Genomic DNA, 21313 nt, shown 5'->3' on the forward strand with positions numbered 1-21313 from the left:
ATCTCAGATCTGTACCTCTGAAACAAATAATGCAATATATGTTAAGGAAAAAAATAAAAGAAGAAGAAGAAGATAGCCGGGGGGGGGGGGGGAAGAATGAAGGGGGGGAAATCGGAGGGGTAGACGAACTATGAGAGATGATGGACTCTGAAAAACAAACTGAGGGTTCTAGAGGGGAGGGGGGTGGGAGGATGGGTTAGCCTGGTGATGGGTATTGAGGAGGGCACGTTCTGCATGGAGCACTGGGTGTTATGCACAAACAATGAATCATGGAACACTACATCTAAAACTAATAATGTAATGTATGGGGATTAACATAACAATAAAAAAATGTAGCATTCACAATGATAAGTAAGCATCATGGGGAAATAGCTATAAATTGATGTATAGAAAAAAAGAGGCAATTTACATACAGGAGAACAAAGATAAGATTGACTGCTGGCATCTTATAAGAGGTAATTCAACCAAAAGACAAGGCAAGAAAACATTTCAATTTCAAGTTCTTTTTCCAGAGAAAATATCCATCAAAAGTAAAAGCAAAATAAAGACATTTTAAGACAACAGCTGACAGACTTATTACTAGCAAATATCCATTAAAAGAAATGCAAATGCAAATTCTTCAGATAACTCATCTAAATAAAGGAATGAAGAGCACCAAAAATGATAAATATGTGAGCAAATATAAAAGTGAACGGAGGAAAAAAAATACCAACCCTAATTATAAGGAAGCTGGAGTAGATCTGATATAAAGTATATTTCAAGACACAAAAGTATCCCTGGAAAAAAAGAGGGACATTTCATAATAATAAATGTTCGACTCTTCAAGAAGACATAACAATCCTAAATGTATGTACACCTAATAATAAAGATTCAAATGTGTGAGCAAAAGATGACAGAACAAAAAGTAGACAAATAACATTTGAGGTTCTACCATTCCTCACTGATAATTACAATAAGCTGACAAATCTGTTAAAGTATGGAAATTATGGACAATGTTATCAAGCAACCTAACCCACTTACCACTTGTGGAACAAAAAACCCAAAAGCCATTCTTTTCAAGCACACAGAGAATATTCACTGGATAAATCATGTGCTGGGCTAGAACAAAATTTTTAATAAATTTCAAATGATTGATAAGTATAAAGTATGTTTTCAACCACAAAGGAATTAATTTAGGAATCAGTAACAATAAGATATTTAGGAAATCTAAACATTTGGAAATTAAGCAATCAACCTTCAAATGAGACCTGGATCAAAGAGGAAAACATAAGGGAAATTAGAAAATACTTTGCTCTGAACATATGAGAATTTGGTGCCATGAAAGCAGTGCTTAGAAAGGAAGCTCTAGTCTAAAATACTTATTTAGGAAAAAAAGAAAGATATACTCAATGATCTACCTTTCCACCTTAAACAACTAGAAACAGAAAAACAAACGTAAAGGAGGAGGAAGGAAGGAACTGAAAGAAAAGTATAAATCAATGAAATAGAAAACAAACACTCAAGAAAATTAAAGAAACCAAAGGCTAGCTTTTTGAAAAGATTTTTGAAAAATGATATATACATCTCACTCTGCAAATCAAGAAAAAAATCAGGGAAACATAATGATCAATATTAGAAATGAAAGAGAAAACATTATATAGCTGTAATACTGAATAAATATTAGAAAAAAAATTATGCCAATAAAATCAAGAGCTTAGATGAGGTGGGAAAAGCCCTTTTAAATCAAAACTTAATAAAAGTGATATAACAGAAAATAGAAAAGGTAAAGAGCACACTTTTTCACAGCTCTTCAGAGGCGCTGGGCTGCTTTGGGATGAAGCTGAACATCTGTTTCCCAGCCACTGGCTGCCAGAAAATCACTGAAGTGGATGATGTTTGCAAACTTCTTATCTTTCATGAGAAGAGTGTGGTCACAGAAGTTGCTGCTGATGCTCTGGGTGAAGAATGGGAGGGTTCTGTGGTGTGAACTCCTGGTGGGAAGGACAAACAAGGTTTCCCCATGAAGCAGGTGTCTCCACCCGTGGCCGGGTCCACCTGCTACTGAGTGAGGGGCGTTCCTGTCCCAGACCAAGGAGGACTGGAGAAAGAAAGCACACATATGTGGATGCCAATCTGGGGGTTCTCAACTTGGTCATTGTAAGAAAAGGGGGAGAAGGATATTCCTGGCCTCACTGATTCTACTTACCTCGTCATCTGGGGCCCAAAAGAGCTGGCAGAATCCACAGACCTTTCAGTCTCTCTAAGAAGATGCTGCCCACCAGTATGTTGTGAGCAAGCCCCTAAACAAGGAAGGTAAGAAACCTGGGCCCAAAGCAGCCTGGATTCAGCGTCTTATTACTTCGCGCACCCTGCCACACAAACGTGGGTGTATTGCTCTGAAGAAACAGCTTACTGAGAAAAATAAGGAAGAGGCTGCAGAATATGCTAAACTTTTGACCAAGAGAATGAAGGGCCAAAGAAAAATACCAGGAACAGATTGCCAAGAGACGGAGCCTGTCCTCTCTGATGGCTTCCGCCTCTGAGTCTGAGTCCAGTCAAAAGGAGATGTTCAAGAGTAACAAATAAATAAGATCAGCCATCAAAACAACAACAAAAGAAGAAGGAAGGAAAGAAAGAAAAAGAAAAAAGAAAAAGGAAAGAAAAAGGCAAAGAAAAAAAAAGAAAAGGTAAATAGCCTTCTATCTGTCAAAAAAGACTTCGCCCCAGATGATTTTACTATTGAGTTCTATCAAACATTTGGGGAAGAAATAATACTAATCTCATGAAAACTCATTTAGATGATAGAGGACAATAGACCTTCCAACTGATTTATGATACCAGAATAACCCTAATCCCCAAACCAGATAGGATATTGTGAAAAAAAGAAAATTATAGAATATTCTCATGAGAATAGTTACAAAATCCTTAATAAAGTAGTAGCAATTCAGAAATAGTGACATATATTTTTTTTAAAGATTCATTTACTTATTTGAAAGAAAGAGAGAGCATGAGCATGTGGTGGGGGAGGGGCAGAGGGAGAGAGAGAATCCCAAGCATATTCCCCAGAACTCAGAGCCCCATGGGGCTCCATCTCACAACCCTGAGAGCATGACCTGAGCTGAAACCAAGAGTCTGATGCTCAGCCGACTGAGCCACCCAGGCTTCCCCCCAAATAGTGATATATTAAATGGGTAATACATAGGGACTAGGTAGAGCTTTTGCCAGAAATACAAGATTGGTTGAGGATTTCCAACTTAATGTAATTTATGATATTAACAGAATAAAGCAAAAATCTGACCATCACATTTAATACAAAAAGAGCTGACAGAAGTAAAAACCCCTTTATAGCAAAAGCTCTATAAATTAGGAAAGAAGGGAAATTCTTCATCTGATAAACTCCATCTATGAAAATCCTATAGTTAATATCACACTAAGCCTGGGGGCTTAGTAACCTTCCCTTAGTAACAAGGGAAGGATGACAGCTCTCTCTACTTCTATTCAAAACTTTTCTGTAGGTCCTAGCCAGTGGAATAAAACAAGGAAGGAGAAGAAATTTATAAACTTCAAAAAGGAAATGTTAAATTATCTCTATTTGTGACAATGTCATTGTGCACTCATAAGGAGTCTATAAAAAAACAAAACAAAACCAAAACAAATATGCAAAGTCACAGGATGCGAGGTGAGTATAAAAATTGTATTTCTAAGTACTAGAAATAAAACTATGGAAATTAAAAATTTTAAAAATAGGAATAAATTAAACTAAAAGCCTACTAATTCTCAATATTAAAAATTACAAAATATTTCTGAGAAGGAAATTAAAGAAAATCAATATAAGGGAAATAAACATTTTTCATCAATTGGAAGCTTCACTATGATTAAGATGTCATTTTTCTCCAGTTGGATCTGGATCCAAAACAATCCCAACTACATTCACAACAGTTTTTATAAAATATAAATTGACATATTGATTCTAAAATTTTTTTGGATATTCAAAAGTCCTGGATTAATCAAACCAAATTCAAACAAAAAGAACAAGGTCAGAGGACTTATATTATCTGCATTCAAGAATTATTCTTAAACTACGGTAATCAAAGTAGAATGGAGGGGGGCGCCTGGGTGGCTCAGTCGTTAAATTTGCCTTCTGCTCAGGTCATGATCCCAGGGTCCTGGGATCGAGCCCCTCATCGGGCTCCCTGCTCAGCGGGAAGCCTGCTTCCCCCTCTCTCACTCCCCCTGCTTGTGTTCCCTTTCTCGCTGTCTCTCTGTCAAATAAATAATCTTAAAAAAAAAAAAAAAGTAGAATGGATTATTAGCCTAGCGACATATACAATTGGTAAAATTAGAATCCAGAAATATATACATGCATCTATGGTTAATAATTTTTGACAAAGACATCAAAGAAATTTAGTGGGGAAAAGAAAGAATTTTCAACAAATGTTGCTTGAAAAATTGGGTATCTTTATGGGTAACATAATGAACCTTGACTCCCTACTTTAAACTGTACCTGGACAATCTAAAATTATAAAATTTCTACTATTAAGAAAAAAGCATTTTGCTAATGAGCTTCTTTGGATTTTCAAGGCAATGTATACTATATTTGGGCATGTTATGTAAATCCTTTCGTTGAGTAACCCCCAAACCTACCAGATTTGAATGGGGCCTAAAATAAGAGAAAGCTCTGCAATAGGTCTAGGCTACCATGAATTCCAGGAATGAAGGCTCAGAGTCATCCCCTCTGGTTAAGAACCACAATCAACTGAAGTGCTTGTTGAAGGCAGTGGAAATGTGGAGTGGGTAGTGGAAGAATGTAGTTATAAATGCCAGCTCTAACCATGTGACTATCTTAGCTATCTTGGGCTCCTCTTGGACCATATGACCCAGCAGATTTGATGGTACTTGAAATGTCAGCAGTAGGTAGAGATAGTCTCGGGAGCCTTTGTTGGGCCCTTTAAGTTAACCACAGAGAAGACCCTTTGGGTTTTGATGCAGTCATGCCATCCTCTGGAAATTACATCAGAGTTTGCTCCTAGGCCTTAGGAGACGCCGAATGCTTGGCCATGTGAACCAAGTTTTCCATCATGACCCGGGAGTTATCTGACCTATCAACCCATACAGTCAGACATGCTTAGCCGCACTTTATCATCAGATGGAAGTGATACATGAGATCGGACTCCAGCAGACCGCGAAGGCACAAAAAACAACATAAGGAAGTAGCCCCTCTCAAGCTCCCGAATGCTCAAGGCCCCTCTCCTACTACATTGTCTTCTCTCTCTGCCCACATCTCTTATCTCTTGGGGCTCTACCCATGACCAGTGGACTGAGGAAGGAAAACCTCGAGCCTGGCTTAGACGGTTCTGCATCATATAAAAGTTAATACCCCCAACTGAGCAGAGGAACCCCTGCAGCCCCATCTGGGACAACTGTGAAGGGCAATGGTGAAAGGCAATTTGGCTAGTGAGCAGAATTCCAAGAAATGCAATTTTTAAATTTTCTCACCCTCTCTCATGATCTCATCATATAGCATAAGATGTGGTAATGGTTATTAACTTGTGTCTCCATATTTAAGTTATGGGATATTAAAGGGGATACATGAATCTGCTGGGATAGGAATGAATATCACTCAAAGACAGAAAGAATTTTGTATCCTCTTCTGCAGAAAGGGTAGCCATTTGGGGATGGTCCTGTAATTTTAGGCAGAAGCATGACTTTGTTACTGTCTTTGTATGGAGAGTAAATATGGTTTCAGGAAATGTGTATGGGTGCCAAGCTGACAAGGGGGTAAAATGTAGAGGTTTTGTGATGGGTCACCTTGGTTCAGGTGACCTATGTTTCCCAGAATTCCCTTCCCTGTGTGCTTGTGGTTAGAGCAGGCTACAGGAGAGATGCTGTGTGAAGGGCCGAGGTGGAGCCCTAGCCCCTGTAGCTCGTCCACACTGTCATTTATCTGCCCGCTGCTTTCTTTGGCTGAAGCAACAGCTGGGCCCGCAATTGCTATGCCAAACCCTTGTGACAGGTGAAATAAAATGGAGTCACTTATGTCAAAGTGTTTTAACATGGAGCTGAGAGGCCATTAAGGAGGTGCATGTCCTCACCAGATGGAACCATGAACTTCTGAAATGGGCCAAAAGGCAAATATTCCAAGGATGCTGTCTGAACATCTGCAAGTTGCTACGTAGCTGACTTTTGCTTAAGAAGAGCCCTAGCGATCAATGATGTTTAGCCAGGATTGGTTTTCTGCTACCAAATCAATCAAAATTCTTTGTAAACAACATATACAAGTGTTCCCCTTTGTCTTAAAAAAAACCAAAAACCAAACCAAAACAAAACAAAAAAACCCCTGGCTTTTATTCCCTAGGGGGACACAGTTTGGGTTACTACCTGAATCTGTGTTCCCCAAATTATAATTCTTTTTTTTTTTAAGATTTTATTTATTTATTTGAGAGAGAGAATGAGAGACAGAGAGCACGAGAGGGAAGAGGGTCAGAGGGAGAAGCAGACCCCCAGCTGAGCAGGGAGCCCAATGTGGGACTCAACCCCGGGACTCCAGGATCATGACCTGAGCCTAAGGCAGTCGCTTAACCAACTGAGCCACCCAGGCGCCCCCCCCAAATTATAATTCTGAGATCCCAAATAAATGGTTTTATTTCAATTCTCCCTCTTTGCTCGGTGGACCCTGGATCCTCCTTCAGCTAAGTCAGGTCCCGGCTTCTGCAGGACACCCACACCACCAGGATCAGAAGCACAGTTTTGGTCTCTCTCTGTGGATTTCTGCTCAAGCACATGGGAGCAGCTTAATTTCACTCTCCTCCACCTTACACCCACATCTAATTCCCAATACAACAACAACAAAATCCACACCTCTGTTCTGCACCATATATCTAATCTCATTATAATTAAAAACAAACAAACAAAAAACCTAACAGAATCTGCCATCTGAGGTGCTAATTCCAGGAAATGACTCATATAAACTTACTCCTGAATTACAGGAGCATTTTATCTTATTTATTTATTTTTAAAGATTTTATTTATTTATTTGAGAGAGGGAGAGCAGCAGAAGCAGAGGGAGAAGCAGACTCCCCACTAAGCAGGGAGCTTGATGTGGGACTCGATCCCAGAACCCCAGGTTCATGACCTGAGCCGAAGGCAGATGCTTAACCTCCTGAGCCACCCAGGTGCCCTTACAGGAGCTTTTTAATTCTCTATAGGAATTTTTGTATAATAAGATTCACCATACCCAATGAAATTTCTTTGAATTTCAAGTGCAACTGAGGGAAAATTTTGCCATAAAATTAGTAAACAGTGATAAGAAACCTGGGAGCCAGTTGTCTGGGAGTAGCAAGTTGCTGATTGTTACCTTTTCAAAGCACATAAAAAGTAGTACAAATGTTTCTAAGCTTTCCTTTAGTTGTGACCTCTTACCTCCAACTGGGAGGCCCCACAAGTGTTTTGATCAGATGCCAGTTGGTCTGTACCATGGAAATCCTTTTTAGCCAGGGCTGTTTCTTGACAACCCATAATTGAGAGCAGTGTGTGGCTGCTGAATGTTTGTGATTAATGGACACAAAATTCAATGTTCTAGAGGGAGGAGATCACAAATAATGAAATCCTGGAACTCAGCTTGATTTTTAGCTTTGGCATGACTAAGCATAATTCCACTCTGCATCTGGACAGTGGGAGGGTCAGGAAGGCATCTGAGGAGGTGCTGTTGTGGGGAGGGGGCATGAAAGTGTATGTGTCTTGGACTGGGAATTGTGACATGTGCATCTCTTCCTTTCTGCTTGTGAGACCCTGTGAGATGGGGATCATCGTATCTGCTTCTCCTGCCTCACAAAGTTGCAAGGAAGATCAAGCGAGCTTCACTTTTGTAACTCATTCATTCATTCGTTTATTTCACAAACATTTTTTAAGACTGTAATTGATCACAGGCGCTGTCCTGTCCTATTTCCTTGGGTTACACAACTAAATAAGACACGGGTTCATAGTCTAGATGTATACAACACACCTTGCAACACTGAGCAAGTAACTAAGCCTCTTTTCTCATTTTCCGAAGAGGAGTGGTAACAAGTACCTCGTGTTTATTTCTTGGGGTTCTTGTGGACAGAACGTATGTGGCAAAATATATAGCATCTAGTACAAATAAGTATTTTATTATTTTTATGTTGTTATTATTTTAGAGAGAAAGTACTAAGCAAAAGAATCTATCTTACTTTGGAGGGAGTATGGTTAGGACATCTCCATGAATAAATGACCCTCCAGCTAAGTCTTAAAGAAAGGCTCGCTTGAGTAAGAATGAAGCAGGTTCTGCAGGTAAGGAGAGGGGGGAGCACTTGGCAGTGAGGAGGACGGGTGTGTTGGGCTGCAGTGCAGCTTCTGCTTGATGAGCTCTTTCAGGTAGAAGATAGAGGTTAGTGTGGTTTGAGTACCCGATCAGACTCTCCCACCGTGCTGTGCCACACAGAGCCGGGGATCCTTCGAAGAGTCCACATTCATGATCTCTAGCATGCCACTTACCACTTTCTTTTGGAACCCTGTTTATGCAATATATCCCCCCAACTAGATCCCAAACCTTTTGGAGAACAGGGACTCGGTTTAATTCATGTTCACATTGCTAACCAGCCATAGGCACAGAGAAAACACAGTGAATATAAGTATCTTGAACAGCTGTGATGAGTGCTATAATCAAGTTCAGAACAAAGTGTTAATGTGCAGAGGAGCAGGGAGCCCCTGACTTCACCGGAAATGCAGCCAAAGGCTTCATAAGCAATAATGGTCATCAGGATCAGGTCAGGATCTTGGGGTTTATCCTATTAGACCACCATTTTCTAAGAGAAAACGTCTTAGGCACTATGTGACTTGTTCCAGTGATCCTTTGGGATCTAGAAAATGCAGCTGTTTGTCTTTTGACGCTTAGGAATGAATGTTTCTACAGCTGCTGATGTATTAACATTACTAGGGTTATACAAAGCTGGCCTGCCTGGACTGAATTACAGCTTAGCTGGAGTACATATATTTTCCAAACCCCAAACCAGAACACGTGATATGACAAGCGTACTTTTGGGAAAGACAAGATAGGGTATTTGGAATGGCAACTGTCTTAGAAAATCTCTGTAACCTCTGGTTGCTATTAGATAGCCTCTTACTTCTTGTGCTTAAACAAGTATGAATTATTCAGGCACCCTTAGGTGATTATCTGTGGTTGATAAGGGAGAATTGGGTTTGGGTAGGATTCAGTGGGATTCCACAGAGGTGTGGACTATCAGCGGAGACTGGATATGCTGGGGGAAAGGACATGGAAGATGCATTCTGTGCATGGGATTACATGCGTTTGAAGAAGTAAAAGAGAAAACCCAGGCCTTCTTTCGGGTAAAACAACCTGGATTGAAGTTAAAACCAGAAGAATGAAAATTAGGGGAGGAAAGGAAAAGGAAAACACATAGTTCAGTATCCATAGCTACTTTATTTTTATTTATTTATTTATTTTTAAAGATTTTATTTATTTATCTGACAGAGAGAGACAGCGAGAGAGGGAACACAAGCAGGGGGAGTGGGAGAGGGAGAAGCAGGCTTCCCGCGGAGCAGGGAGCCTGATGTGGGGCTCGATCCCAGGACCCCGGGATCATGACCTGAGCCGAAGGCAGACGCTTAACGACTGAGCCACCCACGTGCCCCTCCATAGCTACTTTATATCCTCACTTGGCCCCTTTCTAGCTGCGTGACCTTGAGCTCATCACTGACTCTCTTTGAGTGTTAGTTCCCCATAAGAACAGAATGCACTAAAAATTCTTGTATCATAAAATCATGGGTTTATCCGCCAAGAGTGGGAGCAAATTAAATTTGGAGGAAGAAGGAAGCTGTATTATACAAATTAGAAAGAAGTAGAAGAGTCAAAGGAGAGAGAAAAGGAGTAATTAAAAAAAAAAAAAAGACAGGAAGGAATAAATCCAAGAATAAATGATATAACCTAATCCCAAAATAGGATAGTGCAACACCAGAGGCAGAGTAGTAGCTATAAAGATTCTGAGGGAAAAGAAACTGGAAGTGAGAAGCTAACGTAATCACATGCGTGGGAATGATTTGAAAGTTTAAAGGAAGCTTGCAGATGTGAGAAGTCACTGAACATTAAAGCAATACAACCATGAGCAGAATGAGCCACTCTCAGGCTTTCAGAGTAGACATGAAAGTCCAACCTCAGATGTCAGCCAAGAATTCTAGGTTTGAGGAAAGGTACCAGATGGCCCAACTGGCTGTAATCTGAGATCAAACACATTTTAAACCAAGGAACAAGGCAGAGGCTTTGTAAATAAACCAGACCACCGACTAAAGGAAAATCTTCATGTATTCACTCCCACATCCTTCTCTTTTTCTTACCTACTTAGATAAACTGTGACTTTATTAGTATTAATGAAGAAAAAGATTTAAAAGGAAAGATCACATTTTTCTGCATATACATACACACTCATCCATGAATCTTCAATAAAGAGCACACAGACATTATTCACAGTCATTCACTCTTTTGCCAACCCTGAAAAGATGCTTCAGTGCTGAGTTAACAGTCTGGTATAAAAAAAGGAGCCCCAAAACCAGAGCCAGAAGACCCATAGTCTAGACTCAGCTCTGCTGATGTTAACTGTGTGACCTAGCAACGTCCTTTAGATTTCATGAGGCTCAGACTTAACATATGTGAAGTGAACATTTTATTTTATTTTATTTTAAATTTTATTTATTTATTTGAGAGAGAGAGTGGCAGAGAGAGAGTGACAGAAGGGAGGGAGAAGTAAGTTCCCTGCTGAGCAGGGAGCCCATTGTGGGGCTCAATCCCAGGATCCTGAGATCATGACCTGAGCCAAAGGCAGACACTTAACTGACTGAGCCACTCAGATGCCCCTGAAGTGAACATTTTAATCCTACCTACTGTAACCACCTCATGGAGTTATGATGATCTATTAAGTGAAATAAGGTAAGAAAAATCTATACAAACACTAGTTATTATTGGATCATCGAGAAGACCGTGGTGCTGAAGAAACCAACATAGCTCAAGTAGATACCTGGTAGACCAGTTAATCAATCCTGATTCTGCCAGTTGGTTAAATTATATTCTAGACTCTCAGGACATAAGGACACCAAAGATTAAAAAATGGCCCCAGCTTTTCTCCATATCACAGTTGGGAATTGGCTGGGGGAAGGGGCAATGGGGTAGAATCAAGCACATATTGCTGTCTCTCCTGGTCATACCTAAAGAAGTGCTTACTTTCTCTGATTAGGCTCCTGATGACTCACATCAGCAAGATATAACATGAGGCAAATTGACCCAAAAGAGGATCTGAGATTTTACTTTATAGGTTGCACAATCATTTCATAATACTATTTCATTCACTCCTCATCACATTTCTGTGATGGAAAATCTAGGTAGCCCCATTTTTGCAGATGAGCAACCAGAGTCTCAGGGAATTACTTACACTGCTTAAGATGGAATAGAGGAAGAACCTAGCCTACAGCTCAAATTTTATGACTCTAAGCCACATATACTGAGCCAACTAGAGAGAAATGATGGTTATAACTAGAAAAGACATTTTTTCCCAGCTCTAAAGCCTAATATTATCTACACACGATTTTCTGAAGTCTGCACTTACAGTTCAAAGAGACATTGATTTAGTTTTTACCAAAATATCTTAAAACCCTGTTGCCTATTGAGGAGCTAAGATCTGAATAAATGCTTTCATTGGGATTTCAAATGACTTTATCTTCATGATGCAGATACTTTATAGACAGCTGATAAATAAAATAGAAGTTGCCTCACACAGCTAAAAATATACCCTTTTTTTCCCTTCTTTTATCTATTCTTAGTAATTCTGGAAGGATTTGGCTGGGAAGAATTTGTCAAGATGAGAGCCATACAATACCCAAATGCCATTAAACATTTTTACAGGAATAAAGTGCAGTTTCAAAGGGATAAGATTAGACCCCAATACCTGCCCAGCTCCTAAAGTGAAGCAAAAATGGTATTAACATTAAATGGTATTAGGATGAAAAGTCACAAGAGCTACCTGCCATAAAATAATCAAGAAGAGCGCATTTTTTTTTTTCACTATTTTTTCATGGTCAGCAAGCTGGGGATGTGCAGGGATAAAGGACTCATATGAGAGGTGTTTGACTTACCTGTACAGAAAAGGAGCAAAGCCGCAGAGCCAAGAAGTTCCATTGATATTGTCTCCTGAGGACATAGTTACAAGCCACAAGAACTTAAACCTCCTTAAATCTGAGCCTATCCTAGGAACTTGGAAGGAAAGAGGTGTCTGGAAGTTCTCATGTCCAGACTTTTCCAGAAGTTAAAATACCAGAACTTTTTGCTTTTCCAACACTCTTCAAAGAAGAGAATTCCCTGACGATTCCACACAATTACCCTAGCCAACTGGTAGGGACACGTCTTTAGTGGAAGCATTCCAGACTGGAGGAATGTCCCCCATTTTTGTTAGGTGGGATCTAATGGGTATGAAGAAAGTCTTCCCGGGGAAGATGGTATCTGTACTCTAATTCTTTAAAAATGCATTAGTGTTAGCTCAGTAAGATAGAGGGAAGATAGTAAAAAGAACTGCCTTACTGAGGCCTAGAGCATGAGACAACATGGTGCATTTGGAGTTCTGTGAGAAGTCATGGAAGGCTGGCTGGTTTAAGATTTTTCTGTATTAGGCTGAGGATCTAGGACGCTATTCTCTAGGATAATGGCAATCAAGATCTCAGAGTTAAAACAAACTTCTAAGATTAAGAGTAATTTTTGAGGGCATCCATATAAGAGTAGTGGTAATGTTATTATCTGTTAATTTAAAATATTTGAAACGACAAGCTAATAGAAAATCAGGAATCTTTTTAAGTAAAATTTGTATTTTGCTTTTAAAACTTGAGCATTGGAATTAATACATGGAAATTTGTGGTGTTAATCAAGGGATAGTGAAGGGAGCATATAGTCTTTACAAACTCTCCTCCTGGGTCCAGAGCCTCTGGGAGGCTGAAAAGCATGAAAAGCCATTGACAGGTTTTAAACAGAGGAATAACATGATCAGATGAATCGGAAGAGGAGTGACATGATCAGATAAGCTGTGTTGTCCCAGGTCATTTAAAGCTGTTAAAGATTTTCTGTGCTATTCTTCTTAGGAGAGTTTGCATTTAAGGGAGAACAAAGATTTTCTGTGTTATTCCTCTTAAGAGAGATTGCATTTAAGGGAGAACACTTAAATGTGGACAATGCTTAACAAAATGGGATAAATTGCAAATGGTAGTTGAGAAATTTAGCATGACTACTTTGCTTGTTCTTCAAATCCCAGTAAAGAGTAAAACAATGCACAGTAGTTGCTAGAATACCATATAGGATAAAAGACTGTTCTGTGTCTGTAAATCTTTACTTATAACCTGGTGCGTCAGGGAATGGGGTCATGTAGACCATAGAGGGATGACCAGATTTCAGAAAATAAGATTATAAAAGACCCACCTCTCTTCCTCAACCAAAACTGTCTTCCCCTCAATCAAAATACCCTTTCCCTCTGGCTGTCCTCAGGAAGATTTTGAGAAATAAGGGATATATATCATCTTATTGGATTTATTCACATTAGCGTCAAGTAACTGATAACTTTCTAACGGGATATTTTGCTTTTAAAGGAGTGCTTTGTTAACCCAAAAGGACATTTGATTGAGAAAATTCTTATAGAGATAGAGGAGAGGTATATATTTTTGAGAAGCACAGCTTTTCTGGGCTAGCCCTACCCTACCATTTCTCTGGTATCTTACAGTTCTTTAGTATCAACTTTGAGAACACTCCTGGTTATAGATCTGTGCATGCAGCATACCATGAATTTTGTTCCATAGGAAAAATACCCCAGACTGGGGATCAATTCATCTGTGAGAAGTATGCCATTTGTCCAGATGTGTAACTTTGGACAAATCATTTCACATCTATGGGTCTCAATTTCCTCATCTTTAAAATGAAGATTGGGAAGAATAATTTCTTAGGATGGCAGGGTGGTTTTTTGTGTGTGTGACAGCTGGACTGATCACCCAGGGCAATCCAGCTCATCTCCCCGGCTGGACAAAACGGTGCCCGCTCTGCTCTCAAGGGTTGTCCCCCAGCTGCTGGCATCTCAACTGAAAAAAATCTTTGCGGAGAGAGGAAGACTGCACTCTCATCCTGCAGGTAGGACATTTGTCATGTTTGTTCCTGGGCTGACATCCTTTATCACTTCTCTGCTCACTGTCAATAGAATTATTGGAGAAACTCAAGGAGATATAAAAGTTATGGCTTTAGTTGCTAAATGAAAAAGCAGTCAAGGTAAATATTCAGTTAAAAGAAATAAAGGAACATCAATGTCCATTTACCCTTATTCACTAAGGCCTCTGGGCTCCAATTCCTCCTTAAGTCTTCTGTTTCCCAAGAACTCTGCTTGGAAGCACAGAGGCCTTGGGCATTTGGCAGGACACTCTGAGGTAGGTGTCTATGTATCGTATGTCCCAGCAGTTTCTTCCAGTGGCAGTCACAAGGTACCACTTCTTCAAGACATAACTAAGACTTCCAAATTCACCTGTAGGAAGGCATGCCCACCCTGGTCTTCTGCCTCAAGCTCAGCCTTCTCCCATGGTGAAACTCATTTGGAAATAGAACAAAGAGACCTGGCAGTCTGGCCATGAGTCATTGGCTACCAAAGATTGAGCAATGAGTACCTCCTCATAGGCTTTGCTTTCTAATAAAATTGTCATTCACTTTAATAAGTGAAAACATTGAGAGGGTAGGATTTGACCAAAAAGTAGAAAAGCATGGAAACAGGACCAAGAATTTTCCAGATGAGACTAATTTAAATGAAAAATGCACTGAGGCATTGGGAAGCCATCTGAAGAGTTAAGGTATGTGGAAAGTATTTTATGAGCAAAATGATTTTTCAAGATACTGCTGATCTAGAAAATGCAAAATTAGCAAAATGTGCTTTGGAGATCATATAGCTTGGAGAACTTGGCTTATGTCACTGATGGTTGATAGCATGGACTCCCACTTGGGCAGTGTTGGTATACCCTGTTTTACTCAAGTTAGGAGTAATTGTAATGCTTTGAGGGATCACATGTGGTTCCTTTGGTCTAGTGGAACAAACAGGAGTCTGAGAGGCACTCTGACCTCTAAGTCTCTTCTGCCATTAATTCGTAGTGATCTTGAGAACATCACACTTCTGCATGGGGAAGACAAAAGTACCAGTGATCTTCACTCTAGTAATACTTCTTGAATGGAAACTCTCAGAAACTCATCCAAGATAGATACAGATGTAGATATAGATATATAGATTTTTTTTTTTCATAGGCTCCTTGCCTGTCATGGAGCCCAATGTGAAGCTTGAACTCTCAACCTTGAGATCAAGACCTGAGCTGAAATCAAGAGTTGGACGCTGAACTGACTGAGCCACTCAGGTACCCCTCATCCAAGATAATTAAAGAGGAGAGTAGGTGGCATTGAAATGATTTAGGACCGCTGCATCTACATTAAATACAGTTAGGCTTCATAGGGACTTGGAATGAGATCTAAGAAACTATCAGAGACCAGGACAGACATTCTCTCCAATTTCTCTCCCTAACCCTCTCTTTCCCCAACACACATTTCTCATTATTGTTTCTCCCTACAGATCTGCTCCCATTTATGCTTCTTTCTGTACACAAACTTTCCCTATCCCCCAGTCCCAACCCTAGTTGGATAATTTCAGCCCATTACTTAAACTATCTGAGCACCAAATCTAAGGTCATAGAATTGAGCTGCTTGCAATGGCACCAGGATTTCAGCTTTCACCAGTGCAAGCGGAGAAAGGAATGACTATACTCACTGACTATTGCAGGATCCAAATGATATCATGTGTTAATGTGTTTAGTTCTAACAGTGAACAGGGAGGTCAATAAGTTGCCATTTGAATCCAAGGGAAAGTAGTCAACAGAGTGTATGAGTCTGGGGCACTTTGTATCTCCCTTTCTGAGTTCTGCTGTCAGGCTATTTTATAATTGATGCTTATTGGATAAGGATCATCCCAATTGATCTAGGGCTCAAGTGGTGTAAGGAGCATAGTGAGCAAAAAAAGCCTATCTTAAGGCATAGTTTCATATCAAGCACGTTCGGGAGTTAAGAAGGACTCACAGAGGTTGTCATACAGATATATATTTAATACAATATACATGATCATGGTTACAGATACATGTTTGGTGCTTTATTTACCAAGAAGTATGAGTCACATAGTACACAACATATTGACTGCAAAATCAGAAGATAAACACAATTGTTTCTAAATGAAAAACTTCCGGGATAAATGCTGACAGATGGATTTTCAATCTTTCATTTCTACTCCTGTCTCTGGGACGTATTTCCTGAAGATGCAGTTTCCAGCATTTAAAAAAAAAAATTAATTTTCCCAAATCCTGATACCATATGACATAAAAAGAACTTTTAGCAAAATATGATCTGGATTACTTCTCTCCATTGGAAAATCTCTCAGCATTTCCCACTGTTTTGCCTATGCCTTAGCGTATACATTTTCTTAGACAGGAAGTTAAATGGTTTTAATGTATCCATTATGACATAATTGTGATTAGACCCCTCTGTTTTAAATGTTTCCTCTTGCAGGGGGAAGAGAGGAAGGGAGGTATAGGGGTGAGGTGGGGAGGGAAAATACCTCAGGTGAGAAAACAAGTACCTTGCAAGAGGCTTCTTAAACTGGATTTGAATAAGCTTGATGTGTAGCTTCTCTACTAGAAAAATGAGATAAGAAGATTATTATTAAACTGTGAGGTGAGGATAATATTCCCAAGATATTTTTTTTTCCCTTCACTCCCTGCTCTGAGTTTCCATTCAAAGCTGCAAATGTGTCTTCAGTTGGAAGAGTTGATCTTTTCAGTTCCACGATGGTTCACTGATACTGGGGAAAGCCTTTCCTTGGATATCAATTGCTCTGGTCTGCCACATGCCCTATTTGGGCAAAAGTATGTTGAACCCAAGCAGCAGTTGCTAAATTGTTACCTGAAGAGCCTCCTCCCAAGCAAGCATTACATACATACTTGTCTAATAGAATGGAGACCAGAAAACCAGAGAGGTCTAATGACAAGTCAGTCAGGATATAGTGAGATGCATGAAGACCTCATGTCCAGAACCTACATAGAGTTCCCTGGCTCTTGGGTTTAGACGTTTGGATGCTGGAAACTCAGTTCTCCACTCTCTGCTCCCCCGCACAGGTGAGCCAAGTGGGGAAAGCAGATCCTCTACATCTCTTCTTCCTTCTAATCAAGACTCTCTAGGATTTGAAAATGAAGTTCTTCATCTAGCTGCATTGTGAGTCAAGGAATGCCTTGTTTGCAAATCGTAGTGATGACAGCAAGAAGTGGTTGGATTTTCAGTCAAGGGGAGCTGTTCTTAAATGTTTCCTAGTAAGTAGATTAACTTCATAGGTCTGGCACTCCCTTCTTCACCACTACCCTTCCCTCCTCTCTCCTCTTTCTTCCCCTGAGCCTTTATCTCCCAAACTTGCTAAAGTCCCAGGAAACAGGGAGAATGGGCTGCTAACATACAGATAGCCTTTTAAATAATTTTCATGATCAAATCTATGATGAGAAAGATAATTTGACAAAGCCCTGGCAGGGGATACTTCTGAGTGTATCCGTTGATTTGGTGATGGTCAAGTTTTTACTGAAACTTCTGAACAGCTATTATTCTTTGGGAGACAGTTAATAACCCCATCCTACTGCAATGGAGTCTAGAGAGAGAACCCATCAACCAAGCAAATCCATGGAATTGTATAGGGTAAAAATGAAAACAATCTCTTTCACCAAGTTTTTCTCGTTATGCACTAAAAACTGAACTCTACTGATAGTATAATTTATATGATAGAGAATTAGAGTTCGTGAGGCAAAGGAAGCAAAACGTTTCCATATATGTGATATTATTGATGTGAAAGTAAAGGGACTGAAAAGCCTCAGTTCTCCATTTCAGAAGGTCTATCTGGGAGAAGGAGTGTGTGTGTGTGTGTGTGTGTGTGTGTGTGTTGTTCAAGTGAACAAGCACTGCTTTAGTAGATAAACACAGCCTTTTAATTTCCTCTAGAATCAACAGTCTAACTCTTTAATCTGGTCCAGTTTGGACCCTAAACTGACGCCAACCCCAAACTGTATTAAACCCAGGCAGAAAATCTTAGGTTGTGGGCCATTCCCTGGCCTCATCTGGGATTTCTTCCCAGAGTGAGAAGTGTATACTCCTCTTCCCATTGACCACAGTTTGGCTCCGCTACCTCTCTACATCCCAGATCACTTACGACTGTAGTTCCATTTCCGGGAGGGAGGGAAATGAAAGCACCAAACACCACAGGACTCTTGCATTAAGTTTCTTGCTTTCCCAGCAATTTACTCAAGACAAAGTGGGGAGGGAGGTGGGAAGGGAGAGGGAGTGATAAAGAGATGTTATACATTTCTTTTTTTTTCCTGGAAAGACCATCCCAGTTTTTCTGATTTCCCAGAACTAAAAGAATGTTATTTTCTTTGTGTTGCCATGGAAACTTCCAGTAACACTGTTTTGTTTTTTTTTTTCTTTCTTTTTTCCTAAGTTTAAAAACACTTTAAAAAGATTTGAAAGAACATTTCGGGCAATTTTGATATGTTTGCTTTCACATTTTGGGTTGTGATACTTGTATTCCTTTTAATTTTATCAGTTCATGTGTTAGAATGGTTTCTAATGTGTGTGTAAACCATAAATTTAAAATCATATATACAGATTTATATATTACATGGCATCGTTTGACTGGAAAGCATTCATCCTTTTTTTCCCCCTTCACTACACAGCCCTCATGGTGGTGCTTTTCCTGCCCTTTGCCTCCGGAGTTCAGCCTATGAAAAGGGGAAGGTCCTCCTTACCCTCCTCTCACAAGTCCTACCCACTGACATAGGGTATGTAGTCAGTTTGTGAATTCAGTTGATCTGGGTCTGTGTAACGTCAACCATCTGGGTGAGCTCCGTAATATCTAGTACATTCTCTGGGCATTTTCAAACATTTGGCTCTTTGAAATCATGTGAATAAAAAGTTTTGAATTTTCAATTCAATTAACATTCTGCGTAAAAAAGGTTTGGCATCCAAGAACAATAACTCCCCTAGATCCTTGGGTTCTTAACATTTCTAGCTGCATGAGAAAGTAAAGGGCTGGAGATCTGTTACTGATTTGGGCAGTGTAGACATATGCTGAGCAAGGTGGTGCCAGGAAGTTCTGCTCTGAGTTGTGTGTCGTTCCTACACAAATGCACACGGGGAGGACTTCTCGATGCTCGTGGGGTTGATTTGGCCTAGCTGTCGACTGCTTGGTGACCAGTGTCTCTGAAGTGAGCAATATTTCCAACTATGAATGGACTCTTAACACAATGGCAACTGTCGGCAGTGGATCCACTCACTCCAACCCACTCTCAGAATGTGAAATAGCCAAGTATTCAGAAGGGCATGCTGTCCTTCAAAAGAGCAAACCCAGAGAAGAGCCAACCAACATAGCCAGCACTCGCCTGAAGACTACAGTAACGTGGTTGCTTCGCTTTCAATATTCTTAAGAAACAACTGAATAAATGCGCCATAAACATGAAAAATTAGGAGTGTGTGGAGGAGAAAGGAATGTGAAAGAAGGAAATACAAAACTAAACAATGTGATCTTCTCCTTCAACATTCCGGAATTTTATTCATCCTTTCATAGATACTTTCTTCCAAAATTAACTCAATATCCTCATCTTGGTTAGCCTTGTACATGGTTAGCTTGCTTCTCCTTATTATTAAACTATGTAAATCACTACTTAATCAAATCTACTAAAGATAAGAAAAAGAAATCTAGCAAGACTTATAATAATGAAAGACATAATTAAAAGATTAAAGCTACTAAAATATACCACGGCCTATCAGTCAGCTGCTTGCGCGAGACATTGGGACATAAATGCGCACTTTGAGGGTAAATACGATCCATTAACACAGGGAGCAAAATAGAGAGGCAAGATGGGGTTGCTAAAGAAAAAAGTCACACTATTTTGCAAAATGCGGGGTTCTTTGAAACTCTTACTTAGAGAGCCTCCACATGTAGTCAAATTAATTTTTCTAAAGATAATTTGGTATTTTGAAGATAATCATTTCCTAAACAAACAGATGGCATCATAGGGTAATTAACCATTTTAGACTTGACAGAATTTTTCCATTTTAGCTTATGGTTCTCCTGATATTGAGGTAAGGGAAGTTGTGCTGGATAGCATCTGTTTTATTCGACATGATTGGAGTTGAAAATTTTGGAATTTTCTACTCAAACGGATTTAAAATAATTTGAAAATTGAAACATTGGGCCTAAACACTAGAGGCATATATACATTTATTAAATACTCCATTGCCAGGTCATTGATTTAATACAGAATATGGTAACTGGGTAGGGGGAGTTGAGAGAGGTATAAGGGAAGAATCAATAGGGATTGTGTTCAGATCTATTTTGTAACATTCATGGTTATATCTCTTGTTAGTGATCTCCAGCAACACAAAGACGCTCTAGAGGGAAAATTGATATTTTACATAATGTATTTGCTTTAAAAAATCAAATAATGGCTGCCTCATAAAATTCATTTTATCTTTTACTAACCAAAGTCGGAAATAGAGGGGTGATTGCCCCTGGATCAGAATTAAAACAACAAATGAGATAAATTAATCTCACTTGAAATTGGTCTTTCTACATCCACATTCTTTTCAGACCAGTTTAGGTGGAGATTCATTACCCAAACCAAATGGACCCACGTTCAATGATATCATATTCTTGTCTTATATTTGCTTGCCTTCAGCAGAATTTTTCTGTGATTCTGATTGGCTTTGACAAGAACACACTGAGTAGAACTTAATTAAGAATGGGACATGAAGAAGAACCCCGGGAAAGGAAGGCATTCAGACAATATAAACATCCAAAACAAAGTGCACAAGAAGTAAGCAACACTCCCTGGGATTTTTCCCTGTTTGGGTATCTTTGAACGAAGCTGCTATGGGAAAGTATGCAGGTTGCTGGAAAATGTAGCGTTATTAAGGAAGCAGTAACTCACAGGGTGATTCTCATAGCCCGACTGAATTACTACTTGATTAATTCCTGGTAAAACTCAGAGCGCACAAAGCGGGGCAGTGAATCCTTTTCCATCAGGGCATAAATTCTCTTCTGGGCCACATCAAAGCTGCTCAGGGAAGGTTCCATCAGGTTCTTCATGGTGAGGTCCTTTGTGAAGTGATCAATATTCACCTGTGGGCCAGGAAACAGGGTCATGAGTCAGCTCAGGTTGCAGGATTTGACGA

The 21313-nt window shown here is 39.7% G+C and overlaps 1 protein-coding gene across 2 annotated transcripts in view; it reads right to left on the reverse strand.

Moving 5' to 3' along the window:
- Positions 1-16134: 16134 nt before the first annotated feature.
- The window catches only part of RGS5 (regulator of G protein signaling 5), a 47673-nt gene continuing 42494 nt past the window's right edge, over positions 16135-21313 (reverse strand). The window contains exons 5-6 of one of the 2 annotated variants that reach the window (XM_035010051.1): positions 21070-21260; positions 16135-16737 (exon numbers count right to left, since the gene is read on the reverse strand). In XM_035010051.1, the coding sequence (XP_034865942.1) occupies positions 21099-21260 (162 nt within the window). In that variant the 3' untranslated portion in view covers positions 16135-16737; positions 21070-21098. Of the gene's footprint in view, positions 21261-21313 lie in introns of both variants that reach the window. The other variant, XM_035010050.1, reaches the window with a different exon arrangement.

This window comes from Mirounga leonina, unplaced genomic scaffold (genome assembly GCF_011800145.1).
Source record: "Mirounga leonina isolate KUSES-001 unplaced genomic scaffold, KU_Mleo_1.0 Mir_154, whole genome shotgun sequence".
NCBI classification, from domain to species: Eukaryota; Metazoa; Chordata; class Mammalia; order Carnivora; family Phocidae; genus Mirounga; species Mirounga leonina.